We start from the raw sequence: 17,158 nt of genomic DNA, 5'->3' as shown, positions 1-17,158 counted from the left end.
AAACGATCCAATTATTATTTTATTCCGGTTGTCAACAATGACCTCTGCCCATACTAACTTACAGGAAGTATCTACTTCAATTTCACGATAAGTTAGACTACTTCTAACAGCAACTAAAACGTCACCGCTAACCATGTTCATCCTATCCTTTCGGAACACCGTTAGGCTCTTCGCAAAAATTTCGGCTGAGCTTATATCCGGTTCTAGCCAGCTTTCAGTGCCTATAACGATTTGAGCATCAGTGCTTTCTATTAGCGCTTGGAGCTCTGGTACCTTCCCAACACAGCTACGACAATTTGCAACTGTTATACCAATGGTTCCTGTATCTATGTTCTTCCTGCGTTCAGCCTGCACCCTCTGTGACTGAAGCCCTTCTTCTGTTTTCCCGAGACCCTCTAACCTAAAAAACCGCCCAGTCCACGCCCACACAGCCTCTGCTACCCGACTAGCCGCCTCCTGCGTATAGTGGACACCTGACCTATTCAGCAGAACCCGAAACCCAACCACCCTTTGGCGCAAGTCGTGTAATCTGCAGCCTCCATGGTCGCAGAACCGTCTGAGCCTTTGATTCAAACCCTCCACTCGGCTCTGTATGGTCCACAATCGGTCCTGTCGACTATGCTGCAAATGGTCAGCTTTGCTTTCATCTTGCAAGCAAGACTGGCAGCCTTTACCACTTCTGTTAGCTGCCCGAAACCAGAGAGAATCTCTTCTGATCCAGAGCGACATCATTGGTAACGACGTGAGCAACCACCTGCTGTTGGCTGCACCCTGTGCTATTCATGGCATCGAGGAGGACCCTTTCCACGTCTGGAATGACTCCACCCGGCATGGACATGGAGTGCACATTGGTTTTCTTACCCTCCTTGTCAGCCAAGTCCCTAAGGAGGCCCATAACGCGCGTAACGTTGGAGCTCCCAACTACCAATAGTCCCACCCTCTGCGATTGCTGTTAAGTCCCATACTGCTCAGAGGCATTTTTGAGCCTCTGCGATTGCCTGAATCTTGCAGGCTGAGTGGCTTCCTTTGAAACAGGACAGGCGACAGCATCTGGCTCAGCAACAGAGTCAGCCACAGACAGCACCTGGAACCTGTTTGTCAGACAAACTGGGGAGGCCTTACATGTGGCCACCTGGGAAGTCTTTCGCTACCTGCTTCGCCCTGGGGGGACCTCCCACTCGACCACAGGTGAGGGGTCAGCCTCAGTGCGAGCAGTAACTGGGTTGGACAACGGTGAAGACCAATCCGACTGACGCGCTGAACATCCGTTGGATCCCCATGGCTGACCGACAACAATGTTGCCCATCCACTGCAGCCTCAAGCTGTGTAACCGAAGCTATCACAGCCTGAAGCTAAGAGAAGTGTGACAAACTCGGATCGCATCTGCACACAATCACAGTCCCTGTCCATACCAAAGACCGTGGAAAACTAAACATGCAGATAAACGGACTATCGGCACATGCTGCGCAACTCTAATGTAGACCCTGACGAAAACTCACGAACTGTGTCTAGTAATACGCAGATATTCAAGAACCTAACTTGCTCCTGATAAGAACTTGTAATATATCACAAAATCGGTTTACTTTCTGACAAACGAAAACGCGAGAACTGTGACTATTAGATTTTAAATTTACAAGCACAAACTCAAGAAACTAAACTATTAAAGCACACAGATGATATAATAAAATTCTCTCCTGGTTAGGAACTCAAACATCACAGAAGCGGTTTACTTATCTGTTGCTGCGTCTGTTGCGGTCAGCTACTACTGACTGACTGTTTGTCTTTAGTGGACTTCAACCCTTCTCGTTAGAGAAACACTTTGGTGTTTGGCTGGAGGGATGGAGGAAGTCTTCTCTGGAGTACTACTCCTGTTCTTTCCTGCCTGCCGGTTGTGTAGTGGGTACCTTCAGCCCCTTAGGTGATAGAGTGTTTGGAGCACAGCAGGACCGGGGCGGGGGGGGGGGGGGGGGGGTGGGGGTGGGGGGGGGGGGGACAGCAATGCTACCTTGACACTGGGCCACTTCCCAACCTCAGAGCCAAATTTGAGGTCGCATGTCTGCGTGGCCATGTCCTTCATGGAGTGAGGGGTAACAAGAACTGAACTACAGTTGTCAGACGGGAGAACACAGGATTTGCGACTAGCCAGTAACTTGCAAGCTATTGGGTAAGGCCCTTTTCCATTACCTCAATCTCCTGAACAGCGCACTCATCTAGATACACGGAACAATCCCAGGAGGATGCAGCATGGCCGCCATTGCAGTTGATACAGTGGGGAGAAAGAGGCGGACATTCGCCCTTGTGTGTGTCCCTGCCACAAATTATTCACTTGGATGAGTGTTGACAAGATGTTCAAGTGTGGTTGAAACGATGACTGGTGGCAGTGCACAGGATTCGGTATGTACAGCTGGACTGTGATTTCATAGCCAGCTTTAATCTTGGATGGCGGCAGCACCACCCTATCAAAGGTGAGGAAAAGAGTGCAGGTGGGCTCCAAGGAGGAATTTACCTCTTTCATTCCACAATGAACGGCAGTGACACCCTGATCGGAGAGGTATGATTGTATTTCAGCCTTGGTTAGACCGTCAAGCCACCTGGTGTGAATTGCTCCACAGGAAGAATTCCACGTTCTACGTGCGTCGACACGAACAGGGTAGCGGTGAAGAAGCGAGGCAGCAAGTAGTGGTTGTGTTTTGGAACCAGAAGCCTGCTCCAAAAGCAAAGTGCCATTCCATAAGCGAGAGCAGGATTTCACAGGGCCAGCAATGGCATCAACACCGTTTTGAATAACAAACAGATTGACCGTGGCAAATGACTGACCATCTTCTGTACATGATACTACAAGGAACCACGATGCAGCGCAAAGGGTCTTCAAATCAGTAGCCTCATTATGTTTATGTTTTTGTTTATGTTTTGTAAACATCAAAGTAGAGGATGACTGACTCATCGCAAGGAAATCCCCCATAATTGTGTCTCCAATGGTGTGCTCCTTCCAACAGGGGACCTCCTTCAAAAGGAGGCACACCTGCCATAGGTGATAGTTCACACCTCAGGCCACACCTCCCGAACGCCTGACAGAGGGGCCAATTGGCAATTCGGGAATATTACAGCTCGGGCAGACACCCCTCCCTGGGCCTGGCCAGTACGAGAGGTATGTCCAAACCCTACCTGTCCACCCGGAGCTGGGGATTACGCATTACCAAGTCACCTTTTATGTGTCATACATGTGAGCCAGCCTTCAGGAGCACACAGGGAGGAAAAAAAAAAAGTATCCTCAAACGCCGAAGCGGAGGAACGAGAGGAGAAGGGAAACAAAGAATAGAAAAGGGAGCGAAAAACAAAGGTGAGACTGTTTGCATCTCAGCGACAGAATGCAGAACAGCCCCAACAATACCCCAGACATGTTCCCAAGGAAAGGGAAAAAGAATAGCAAGAGCATAGACATACAGCACAGAAGGGAAAAGTGCTGCAAAGGTTGCAGCCCCCGAGGTAGGCAAGCACTCAGGAGGGGGGTGAGGGGGTCAGCACTGTTGAGAGTCCATCTGGGCAGGTGTCCACAGGAGTGACACTAGGGTGACACAGGAAGATCAGGAAGTGGGCACTACCATACATGTCATTGTGGACCCTCCAGTGGAGTGTTGGGAGACAAGAAGGCCTGAAAAATCGAAAAGCCTATGGCTGAGAACGTTCCATTTGCCTGACTGAAGTGTGTGCAGGTACCAGTATTTAAGAGAGAGGTCAACTTGTTCCAGTAGATTTCAGAGGTCCTTACCGCAGCCAGTGACCATGGTTCCATCTGACACAGGGTTATGGGCATTGAAATCAGCCAAGATTAGGGAAGGTGAGGGTAGCAGAGAAACCAATGCAAACAGTATGTTCCCGGACACTTCATCATCAGGTGGGAGGTAAATACTGAAGATGGTAATACGAAATGCTGTTTACCCACACAGCCACAGCCTCCAAAAGTGTACTAGAGTCACAAGTTCATTATGTAGAGTGTCTAGAACGCAAGTGCGAATTCTGACCAACACCCCGTCACAGGCAGCATGATTTTTACCATATTCCCTGTATCCACGAAGGGCTGGGGTCTTGTGTTGCTGGAAACCAAGTCTCCTGAAAGGCAATGCTGAAGGTAGGTGATGTGCTTAGAAGATGTCATAGCTCAGCCAGGTGATGGAAAGAACTGCTCAAACTCCACTTGAGAATAATTACAATGTACAGTGAGGCCATTAAGGGGGCAAAGGGTAAGTTATGCCTTAGGTTCACCTGCTGCCACTGGTTGAGGATTTATGGCATCAATATACATAGGTTCCAGGTTCCGTTGTGTTGTGCAAACCAGGAACTCAGGGGCCTCTGGAATCTCCACCTTGGCCACAGGAGTGGAACATGTGAGATCTGGTGGTGTGGGAGCCACTGGATTGTCCTCCTTGGAGAACATTTTCTTGTCTTTCCTCTCCTCAGAGGATTTTGATGACTGCAAATTCTCTGAATTAGTTTCAGTGAAATAGGATGATCGTAAAGCCCTGCAACCAACAGCCTGTAGCTCCTTCAGCCACTGCCTGGTGTCCGATTGTAGACTGCAGAAATCTTGCAAGAAAGTGTCCTGAAGGACCCCTTCTGGGTGAGATAGGCTGGAGGAAGGTGATTTGCCTCTGGCTAGGAAGTGGGGACCAATGTCCCTGGTGGGTGGGAAGCCATTCATCCTGAAGTAGATGTGAGGGAAGTAGGAAGAGGGTAGTCCCCAACCATCATGGGGACAGGCATGGTTGAGGGGCCCTGAGGGTCGACTAGGGGGTGGGTGACATCATAGCTGCACCATATGACAATATTTGATTTGCTTGGTGCAGCCACTTTTCCTTCTCTGCCTCTTGGTAACTAATTTTGTCTAGAGTCTTGTATTTCAGAGTTTTCTTTTCTCTATGGAAAACAGTGCAATCTGATAGAACAGTGCTTTCCACAACTGACATATGGAGGGGGGAGTGCACAGGGAGCATTCACATGCAGCAGTCATCCACAATCTCTACATATGGGGATAGTGTTGCAACATAAAGACATGGGCCCAAATTTCAAGCACTTTAAGCACCGCATGGGAGGAGGGAGACAAAATGAAGGCACCGGTAGCAACCTTTTGTCCTTTGGCTGCCTATGTATGCAACCGACAATGTGTGCATCCCATTGCTCCAAGTTGGCATGTAGCTCATCAGACTGAAAGAGCAGGCCTCTATGGAAAATGATGCCCTGAACTAAATTTAGACTTATGGGGAGTGACAGTCACCAGTATGTTACCCAGCTTGTTAGAAGCTAGCAGTGTCCATGACTGGGCAGGGGATGCCTTTTGATCAGAATTGATCCACTTTTCATTTTAGAGATTTTTGCCAGTTCCCCTAACTTGTCTTTTATGTTGTCCACAAAGAACAGGCTTTGTGGCCAAGAAGGAATCATCGTCACCCAGTCCTTGTACGAATCAAGTACTATGGGGTGTGCTTGCCAGGGTGTTACGAGGAAAGAGAACATTTTAGAATCTTATCTTTCTGCATTGAAGGAGGAGTATCCTTTCATAGAGACTACTGGGGCCTTATGGCCACCAGTGGGAAATAACTTTGTGCACTTCATTTGCAGCTGATCTGCCATGGTGCCACCCACTCTGGAGATTCTCCCCATGGGCACCACCCAGCCTCAGCAATGGCTACTTGGCACAGTGCAATCCCTGCATGGTCTGGGGCCTACCATGATGCAGATGCTTGAACCCCCCCCCCCCCCCCCCCCACCCCATCCCCCACAATGATATGGGTACTGTGCTGGGTTTCACGTGTATTACTGTATTAAATGGAATGGTGTGCAGATGGAAAGGCACAAAGGTAGAGCACACACCATTGGGCAACCTTTACTGCGTGATCAGAAATTTTAGAGAATATTGAAAATTGATGGCAGGTCAAACCCACCAATGTGGACAATGTGTGTTTGATGAAAAGTTGTAGAATATGCCAGAAGTGGAAACTCAGGGCCTGATCATAAACCAGGTCCAAGAAAACCATTAAATGGAGAGCCAGTGGGGGAAAGGGGTAAGGGAAGTATAAGCATGCAGCACAGAAAGGATGTAATGCTGCAAAGGCTGGAGCCCCATGGTAGCCAAGCAGGTGCTCAGAGTTGTGAGACCCCTGAGGGCGAGCAGGAGAGGAATGTCTTAATTATCTTGTGGCTCTTGGTTACCACAGACTGGAACAGCAATAGTGTAACATTCATGGCCACGTGCGATAGGCTAGCTATTCAGTCACTAACACACTTCGCAGTAGTTCATACAAACCAAGTTACAGCACACAAATCATTGGCCATCTCTCATCAATGGCTGAAGTACTTCCCATACCTTCTGGTGAAAAGGAGGCAGTTGAGAAGCAAGCAACTAATTTTTACTCTGATGCCACAAATGACAATTGTCATGCAACCCCTGCTAATGGATTACTTTAATCACATCCTTCATAAACAATGAAACATATTGACACTCCTCCCTTACTTGGTGGAACAGAATTGCTTACGGTTAATGAGCTGACTCCAGAGCAATTGATATACATTAATCAATAACAAAAATAATAAATATAGTCACCGTAACTTTATATTACATTCTTTGTAACCGAATCAATGACTGTTCAGACTATACTACAACCTCTTCTTATAAACAACAAAAGCGTATCACATGTTATTGGCTACTGCTTAAGTTTACTTTGTGCACTTTATTATATGCAAGATGATCACTGAAACAATTTACTGATAGCATAACCCCAATGACCCACGTAAGCCAGAAAGTTTAAATCTAACAATGGAAAATCCAAGATAGAATGTACAATATTATGAGAAGGAAAGTTGCTACTAACCATATAGCGGAGATGCTGAGTAGCAGATAGGCACAATAGAAAGACTCTCATAATAACTTTTGGCCATTAACACACATACAGATGCAGTGTCAGACAACTGAAACCACAATGCGAGCAGCAGCACCAGTGCATGATGAGGGTGCGCCTGGGTGAGGGTAAAGAGGAGACTGGGGCAGGGAGGGTGTCAGACAGTGAAGTGCTGCAGGTTAGACGAAGGGCAGGGGAGAGGTGGGAAGGGGTTGGCAGTGGAAAAAGAGAAATAAAAAGACTGGGTGTGGTGGTGGAATGACAGCAGTGTAGTGCTGGAATGGGAACAGGGAAGAGGCTGGATGGGTGAGGACAGTGATTGTGAAGGTTGAGGCCAGGAGGATTATGGGAAAGTAGGATGTACTGCAGGAAGTTCCCACCTGGACAATTCAGAAAAGCTGGTGTTGGTGGGAAGGATCCATGTGGCACTGTGAAGCAGTCATTGAAATGAAAGATGTCATGTTTGGCAGCGTGCTCAGCAACAGGGTGATCCACTTATTTCTTGGCCACATTTTGTCAGTGGCCATGATTGGCAGGACACCACTGTGGGAGGGGAGGCAAGGGTGTGCTCTGAAATGAGAAATGTCCTGCCCACTATCCTTCCCACCCCTCCTATTATGGTATTCAGCAGTCCACTGAACCTACAAAATACACTTGTCCATCCTTACACAACCCCTGCTCCCAATTCCTTACCTCATGGCTCATACCCTGTAATAGATCTAGATACAGAACATCTCCCATACATCCTCCCACCACCACCACCACCTACCCTAGTCTGGTCACTATCACCACCTATCGCATCAAAGGCAGGGCCACCTGTGAAACCAGTATTGTGGTCTACAAGTTAAGCTGCAACCATTGTGCTGCATTGTATGTAGACATGACAACCAACAAGCTGTCTGTCCACATCAATGGCCACTGACAAACCGTGGCCAAGAAACAAGTGGACCACTGTTGCTGAGCACACTGCCAAACATGACACCCTTCATTTCAATGACTGCTTTACAGCCTGTGCCATTTGAATCGTTCCCACCAGCACCAGATTTTCTGAATTGCACAGGTGAGAACTCTTCATGTTATACGTCCTATGTTCCTGTAATCCTCCTGGCCTCAACCTTCATAGTCACAGCCCTCACCCACCCAGCCCCTTCCTGTTCCATTTCCAGCATTACACACCCATCATTCCACCACCACACGTAGTCTTCCCACCTCTCCCCTGCCCTCTGTCTAACCTGAGCACTTCACTGTATGACACCCCTACCATACTATCCCTCCCCCTCCCTGCCCCAGCCTCCTCCTTACCCATCCAGCACACTCCCATCATGCACTGGTGCTGCTGCTTACATTGTGGTTTCAGTTGCCTGACATTGCAGTCATGTGTGAACAGCGTTTGCTTGAGTGTGTGTACATATGTCTATTGTAGATGAAGACCTTAATGGCTGAAAGCTATAACTGTGCAGTTTTTGTTGTGCCTAAAGATCTCAGCATTCCACTATACAATAACGTTTGAATCTAAATGGACAGAGGAGGAAAGCAGACATTGGGTTATTGAAGAACCTGTTAGCTAAAAGTAAACAATGGGGGACCCATCAAAACAGTTAGTTGGTGAAGTTGACCTCACTCTTTCAGACAAATGCTCCAGTGCCTTAACTACTGCATGAACCAACTTTATGGGAATCAGTCACCATGGAAAAAATTTTTGGTTTTGTAACTACGAATATATGAAATATCAGGGTACTTACCAGTCATTCAATGCCCTGTGAAGATGCTGCTACATGATCCTTTTTGAAATTCATCAGCTAAGCTTATATTACACAAAATTTATTAAAAACGTAGTAGCTGGGTCAGCAATTCAAATTCCAAGCACACAAACAACAAATATACATTGGAACTTTAAAGCTGCAGATATATCATCATGATGAATAACCAGGTACTATTAAGTGACAGTAATTTCAAAAATGTCATGCATGTCATTCTTGAATCTCTTTCAACAAGAAACCCCATGATCTAGCAAAATTTGCAACATTTAATAATTAAAGTATTCTCATTTTCAGTACCAGCATGCAACCACAGATACTTCACTCAGGGGTGAATGATACAGATCGAATTGTGTACCAATGTGTGAGCAAGACTGACAATTATTAAGGAAGTGCCCAACAAGGTAGCTGACTTCCTTATACAGCATGCCTTCAGCTGATAAAATTTATGGACTTCTTGCATCACCTCAACCCTTCTCAGGCCAAATGAGGAGTTACACCATCAAGTAGCAGCAGCTCCAGTGACAAAAACAGACAATGACCAGGAGAGTGGTGTGCTGAGCACACGCCCCTTCGTATCTGCATCTAGTAACGACTGTCAGCTGAGGATGACACACCCATCTGCCAGTACCGCTGTGTCTTCTGAGGCTTGTTTGGATGCCTACTATCTTTGGAGTAAAGGTTCTGTTTCCAACATGTCTTCAAACTGATATGGAAAATTATTAACAGTGGTAATGAAGAGCTAACTGTAATAAAGTGAAGCTGACAGAACACATGAAACAAATGGAATAATGGGTCAGCTCAGTGTATGACCTGATATCAAAAATACCTTTGTATTAATAAAATATTCCTGAATATGAGGCACTGTAGTTGAAAAAGCATGCACAGTTAAGTGTGAAGATCGAAAGTACACAAAAAAAACCAGTGCAAACAAGAGGCAGTTTAGGGAATGGGCAAGGAATAAGAAGACAATGTAAGAAAAATGAGACCACGCCAGTGGAAAATCCCCATGATACAGATGAGAGCATGTGCGAGAGAGAGATGAGGTGTAGAAACGCTTCACTGACTGTCTTTAATACAAAACCCAAATACAAAGTGAGGAACAGTCATCTGTGCAAGTACTTTATCAACCTTGACCCAAGTAAATATGACTTATTGTTCTCTCTGGTAAGGTAGTTCCAGTGAATTGTCATTTGTCCTTATTGTATATGTAAATATCATTATACTCACACTGTGTGAAAAATCTGATATAAAGATTATCATTTATGAAAGCAATCCATAAACATTGAAATTATTGAATCAGTGTGTAGTTTTGGTCATGAACCAAGTAATTACATCATCTGCAAGCACATTCAAATATTATAGCTGGATGTCAATTCCAATACCCTAATATAATTGTATCACATTCTGTGGATCATAACCCAGGAAGAACACCATGGTGTCTAATGAGTTAATGTAGGGCTCTACATTAACAGAAGTAGCTGTTACAAATTACTTTTACATAATATATTAACAAATAGCTAGCATCTGTCAGATTAACTATTTGTGCTACAAAAGGCTGTGAGCACAATTAGTGAAGCAGGTGGATGGAGAATGTCATCTGACTAATCCCAGTGCAAGCTCTCAGTGGAACCCATTCCCCACCTTTACACTTCATGAAAATCAAGGCATTAAACCTAAGATCTCTGCATTAGTAGTGAGTGATTTTAACCACAAGCCCATGATGTAGTAAAGTAGTAAGAAAGCCACTAGTTTAAAGAAGTTGCAGGCTGCAACTGAGTATTTACATACATACGCTGAAATTTTACGAAGTCTGCAATACTTGTGGCCTATTTGTAATCAACATTGCTATGCTCACTCAATGGTTTTCAAACCTTGAGTCTAAGTCTGATAATTTACAGGATCACCTTCTGAAAATATGTCTAAATATTAAGCAGAGCTTGCTGGTGAATTTTTTTACACGTCTTTGGGAGCACTTTATTATGTAGAAATTAAACAATTTAAGCATCTACCATGAACCCCCCAGAGAGAGAGAGAGAGAGAGAGAGAGAGAGAGAGAGAGAGAGAGAGAGATATATTAAAAAGTGAGATAAATAATTGGTTATTATCCATTCTTTTGAGTTATGAAGCAGCAATAATTCATTTATTCAAGTAGCACACTGACATATCACAGTAGCATTAATTTGTGACAGGAATCAATATGTGTATGTATTCAAACACTTCTAAATTAATAATGAAATAAGCACTAATCATGGTAAATCCATCTCACTTTTCATTCTGGAGGCAATAAATAGTGGCACACAAATTAATGTGTTCTATCAGACCACACTATTTGACTAGCTGAAAAAATTTTAATGAAGTTAATGAGTCATACTCAATGCAGAAATATCTTTGGAAACACCAACAACATCTAGCACAGCACAGGAGTGTGACAGAACCATATATACTCAACTACATGTCAGTACTGCTGTCCTGCAGTTTGTGAAAAATACAGCTACATACAGCAGCAATATTACTAAAGTGCTGTACTGAGCAAAAGATCAACAGCTGATGAACACTTTCCCGAAATCTGAACTCTTGCAAGTGGCTCTTAAAATATGAGTGCCAATACATGCACAGATAGGAAAAATATTTAATAATGTTTTACTGCACTATCAGTTAGCACTTACCAACCACCAAATACTAATTATGTAAGATAGAACCAATACATTACAGCATCATCTTAATGAAATAATTTCATTCAGGAAGGAGACTTAGAAAACTTTCATCTAAAATTATTTGGCAGCTTTCCTTATTAAATTGGGTTGACACAAATGAGATAATTCAAATAAGAGCTGTACAATATAATACACATTAAGTCAGTACGAGAATAACAAATGATAATTCCAATGTTAGGGGTTACATGACAAATTCTACAGCAGAATAGTTCTCTCTTAAAATTCTGACAGTATGCAGTACCATACTACTTAAGGAAAACTATGCCAACCCCTATACATGTCAAAACTGAAGGGAAACAGTCATTCTTCTGGTACACTAAGACCCTTTACCACAAAGTGTATGATGAGCCACATAGCGCCTGTCAACCGGGCAGCTAACAACAAAATACATACTCAGTTTTGATAATCATGTAGTTTATATTTAAGGTTGGATTTTTATTTTTACGATATATTTCACAGAGCAAACAATTATCTCCTTTTTGTTTTGATCTTTTATTCAGTCCAAATTATGAACAATTTGCACAGACATTTCAGCAAACATTCATAATATTCAGAAGTAGACAGGTTTGTATAACTTCAGTGTTACTTCATTCGAACAAAACATTACATAAAAGCAATCATAAAAATAATTTGCAGTCATGTCAAATATATCAGTAGGAAATTGATAGTTCATTATAATTATGTGCTAAAAATTCAACAAATTTTACACAATCACCACATTACATACAGATATGCGAAGAGATATCTACCACCAAAGCACCACCAAAACTTTTATGTTGAAGGATATAAATATCTTCATTAGCCAACTGAAAAAAGAACTTCAAAGAATTTTCAACAGTTTACACTGAGACAATATTTCCAGAAAATTAACATTAAATTTGAAAAATTGTAAACAAGTTGCAAAACTGTTGCATAAAAATAGTGGTCAAATAATTATTTCACCTATTCAGAGGCACGTAAACTGCAGCATATACTTAGAACTGGGATTAAAATTGTTTGTTGTAAAAATTTAATTATGTTTTGAAACTTTCGCCTGAGGAAGAAAATAGCAGAATAAAAGATGACCAGTTTACATTCCTTTACATTTTCTTATTTGACTTAAGTCTAACGATATTTATTTCGATATATTAAGTATGCTTTCTCAGAATGTTGCTTATAACATCTGCAGTATGCATATAAAAAGTATTTTTGAGGAATAAGTCCACTGTAGACTCCAATAATGGTAAAAACTCTAGTCTCATCAGTACAAATGCCTCATAAGTAAATGAAACAAAATCCCTATGAGTAGATCACTTTAGCAACTTTAAAAGTTTGAAATGTGTGTAGTTTTAAAAACAGCTTTGTCTTGAGTAGTATAATATGGCTGTAGAATAAAAGAGGCATTGCCATTGATTTAGCTCATCAGTGTGATAAAACTTCGTGAAAAATATTTCTAACATATTTTGGTTAGATTTCATGAAAATAAATAGATATTTAACAATATTTCTAAACATTTTCATCCATAAATGAGCCTCTGCACAGTACTATCAACAAACAATGTCAGAGTCAATTATAATTCTCAGCACACACACACACACACACACACACACACACACACACACACACACACACACACACAGACAGACAGACAGACAGACAGACAGACAGAGAGAGAGAGAGAGAGAGAGAGAGAATGGTGGTGCCTAATCATCCCTCACTTCACTACAGAATCTTCAATCTGGCTCCACGCCGAAAAATAATTTTACACTGCATTCTAAAAGTTAGCTATGTCATACATATATGTTATCATACAACATCAAGAGAACATGGATGATTGATCAACACATTCAAAACACGAATGGGTCTTGCTAGTTACCATAATATATACTGTATGTTTATGACACCATACCTGAACATTTACACAACTAGAATACCATTTTCTGTTGTAAATTGCGTTATCTGAAAAAATTAAACTTGTTACATTTATACTAATGTAAGAGTTAACAAAGCTCAGAAAGAAAGCAGAATATGCAATGGAATTTGGATGGAGAAGTATGTTGTCCTGCCACTAATAAAACTGATTCATCTACCAAATCAGCATTAATTACATATTTTTCGAATTACTTCTCAGCTTAGACTATAGGTTTTTGCCTGTAAATCATAACTGTCATCAATACAAAAGAAACATACAAAATATAAAACAACGATTACAATTACAATTAGTCCACCACTAATGGCAATGTCATGTACCTTTGTAACATGAGTGTGGACCTGTATATGGACTGTGGACATCCACATTCCTACATTTCAGTTATAACTTGCTGACATTCCACTGAGAAGGCAAAGTAATTAATTAGAAATTTATTCAGAAAACTATTTTATACTTCAAGATCTTGGGTACTTATTTTCTGCATATTTTTAATTGTGAGAAGTCAGACTATTCTTTGCAGTTAACAGGTACATGAAATGCCAGTCAAAGTAATTCTATGCAAATCTGCCTGTGCCTCAGCTGTGTCCATCTTTCATTTCATAGTTGACACTCGTTTGCTGTTCAGAGTCAATTGGTGTTTGACATCTGACAATATCACACAACTTCAATGCCAATACACTCAAAATTGAGTCATAACCCACAGACAGTAACTCTCCTTCAGGAACTTTATGTGCAAAAGTATCTAAAGTGATTAGTATCAGGTTTGAGCGCATATGCCAATCACAAATACACTACACTACAAAACAAAGCTTTAGTCCTTACACAACTGAGCCACAAGACACAGTTGAACTTAAATCTTACCACCATTAGAGACATGTTGCAACAGAACTGCAATCTATTAATGAAACAAAGTCTCTTTTAAATCATTCCAAACACATTTGATTAAAAAAAAACAATATGAAATTTTTCACTTCAACTGAGTCAACACCAGTATAGAGCAATGGGACTACTTTTCTGTCCAAACATGCTACAAATCCATTCCTGTGTCATTTTAGATCAAGTACAATGCATTTTTAATACTGGAACACCATTTCAAAATTTTTTAAACTTTTCAACCAACTCTCCTTGTTAGCCACCACTAAAGGCAAATTTTGGAGTCATTGCCAGTGACCAAAGCACTGACTAATTTGAATCAATGGTGTATTTGGCTCCTAAGAAGATGACATTAACAGTGAAACAACAAGACATTCTGAAATGGTGCTCCAGCTCAGTCATAGGAAAAGAAAAGATGTTGACAATATAACATAAAAAATACTTCTTGGACTGCTTTTTACAGAAAACAATAAAATACTTTTCTTTCGTAAAGTTCAAAAATTGCTTTCTCTTTAATGCACTCACTTGGAATGCACAATTTTCTTATATACAGGAAAATGTACAAAAATTACGAAAGATTAGTTTTCAGGATAGGTAATGTTAGAAAGTATCTTATATGAAGATGGTTAGTTACAAGTAACACATTGCAATACATGGTATGAAGACAGTAGTGGGAGAAGGAAAACTGCAGTCTGCAAGTTCCATTGTGTTAACATTAGTAATGCACTCAGCCAGTTTACCATAGCCTGACAAAAACATTAGTTGGTATTGCACTTCAAGTGGTATGGTCTATCTCGCAACTATGCAGAATTTTTATACTTCCCTAGCTTACTAAACTTTCTCAGTAGAATAAGAAGCAAGTAAATGATTAAAAATTAAACCTACTCAGTCAAATATTCAAAGTTTATAGTTGAGGGAAAAATATTTGCATCAAATCAACCTAGAAATGTAACTGGCATCATTAGTGGCATTTACGAACAGCCTAAGTTCCACGTCCTGCCTAACACACCTAACTTTAATTTTAAAAACAGTAATTACAATACGAAGATCAGGTACCTTACACAAACTAGTGGGATAAATTTTTACCTAATGTTGTGGAAAACAACCATTAGTCAGGAACAAATTTTAATTATATGAAAGAAAAATCTCTCATCTACATTATAACATCTTCCAAGATTATTACAGAGTAATCAAAACATGTATGAAATATTTATGGATTTAAAAAAAAAAAAAAACAAAAACAAAAAAAAAAAAAAAACGATACTTATTTCATATGACTAGACATATAGTATATTGCACACACTTTCAGGATGACTAGATCTCATACTGATTGTGGTAAATACATTAATTATTTTGCCATTTTCAGCATGACCAACAATTAAAATGCTCTGATAAATAGAACCATAATACTGTTAAAACTGAGATCCACAATAATACTGCTTGAGAGGACACATTTGTACAATTGTGTGTGTCAATAGGCTCCTTCATCAAAGAAGTCATCGTCTTCCTCCATATCTTCATCTTTGGGCGTGTATTTCTCACGGTAGGGCTTGTGACACAGTCTACGACAACCAGGGCAGTACCAGTATGCAAGCACGCCAACAGCCACCCCAAACAATAGTGTTGGCACTACAAGGGCGAGGATTAGATGGCGCAGATTTTCATCCCAGTCATACCTGGCAACAACCATTTCTGGATAGGCGCGGCTGAAATAACATGGGAATGGTTGCTTCACTGCCATTTCATCTCCATCACCTCGGAATTTCTTGGCAAAAACTGAACAGTTCACACTTGGCGGGTACCCACAGCCTTCAGTGTTGATGAAGAAACGTGTACCAACAACATCCCAATTTGGAAGTGGGCTGAAGTTGCGGGCAGAGCCAGCTGCATACGGCTCGCGGCTATAGTTAACAAGAATCTGATGACAACGAGCGGGCGCAGTTGTGCAGCCCTCACGGCAAGATGCCCAAGAACAATTACGCAGTCCTTCTGCATAAACATGTTCCACAGTTGCACACGTTACAGGTTCAGATTCATAGTCGGACACAATTGCGGATATTGCTGGATCTACTACAAAGGGAATTAGGAACAGAAAGCCAAATACTGAAAGAACAGCTGTGGTACCAAGGCAAAGCGAAGTGTAAAACTTTGCCTTTTGCAAAAGTGTTTTTACTTCCGGAATCTCTTCTGCTGGTTCCAGGCCGCCGCCGCCACCCCCGCCCTCTTCTCCCATTATCATTGTCGCCTCTTCGGGGTCCATTGTAGCGTTTTCGAGTCCACAAGGGACTCGTACACGTTCGTACAGAAATTTGGACTTCAGTCTGATGAGTGATATAATCCGTTGCTTAGATAAAAGCAATCGGATCTATGTACGGCTATGTTGCTCACGCTCGATTTACGAATGTGTGTTATGAATGAAATAACGTAAGCATAAGTTCCCTAATACAATGATGGTGAAGCGGTTTGAGCGAGAGACATTTTCACAGTCACTTAGACACCAGAAGTAAATGCCTAGTACTTCAAAGAAGACATTCTGCCGATGAAAATTAATAAGGATCAAGTAGTGAAAATTCTATGTTTACTACAATTTAGGTTACCTTTGTTCGTCTGCTGTTACGTACAAATGGGAATAACAAAAGTGACGCAGAATTAAATGACCATTTTCTGAAAAATCTTCCTAACACACATGACGAAATCTAATCTACAGGAAACAAGGTTGTAAGTTCTTCGCTATCGCCACTACTCTACTGGTAGCTAGCAACTGTCAAATTTCGGTCCGCGATTACAAAGACAACAACACCGGTTGCAAAGATGTTCTGCTCTTTACTCCTACCAAAGATGCTGCGAAAACAGCATACACCGCTCATTCACACTACGATGGATCGATGCAAAAAGCTTATTCGTATGAAAGATATTTATTACTATTTCTCATTTTAAAATGGCTATCCACATTACAAAATACGTTAGAATTCGCATATAACAATGTGTTAACAAGTTCCACAGCATATA

The 17,158-nt window shown here is 41.8% G+C and overlaps 1 protein-coding gene across 1 annotated transcript; it reads right to left on the bottom strand.

Moving 5' to 3' along the window:
* Positions 1–15,418: 15,418 nt before the first annotated feature.
* On the bottom strand, positions 15,419–16,922 carry LOC124795479 (protein tipE-like). Its single transcript, XM_047259517.1, has one exon. It carries the CDS (start codon positions 16,407–16,409, stop codon positions 15,621–15,623), a length of 789 nt encoding a protein of 262 aa, XP_047115473.1. The 5' UTR covers positions 16,410–16,922; the 3' UTR covers positions 15,419–15,620.
* Positions 16,923–17,158: the final 236 nt, after the last annotated feature.

This window comes from Schistocerca piceifrons, chromosome 4 (genome assembly GCF_021461385.2).
Source record: "Schistocerca piceifrons isolate TAMUIC-IGC-003096 chromosome 4, iqSchPice1.1, whole genome shotgun sequence".
NCBI classification, from domain to species: Eukaryota; Metazoa; Arthropoda; class Insecta; order Orthoptera; family Acrididae; genus Schistocerca; species Schistocerca piceifrons.
Note: the sequence above shows the minus strand (reverse complement) of the source record. Positions and strands in the feature narration are given on the sequence as shown.

Excerpts from the sequence above, each read along its gene's own strand:
- LOC124795479 (XM_047259517.1), bottom strand. The coding sequence starts at position 16,409 with ATGGACCCCGAAGAGGCGACAATGATAATGGGAGAAGAGGGCGGGGGT.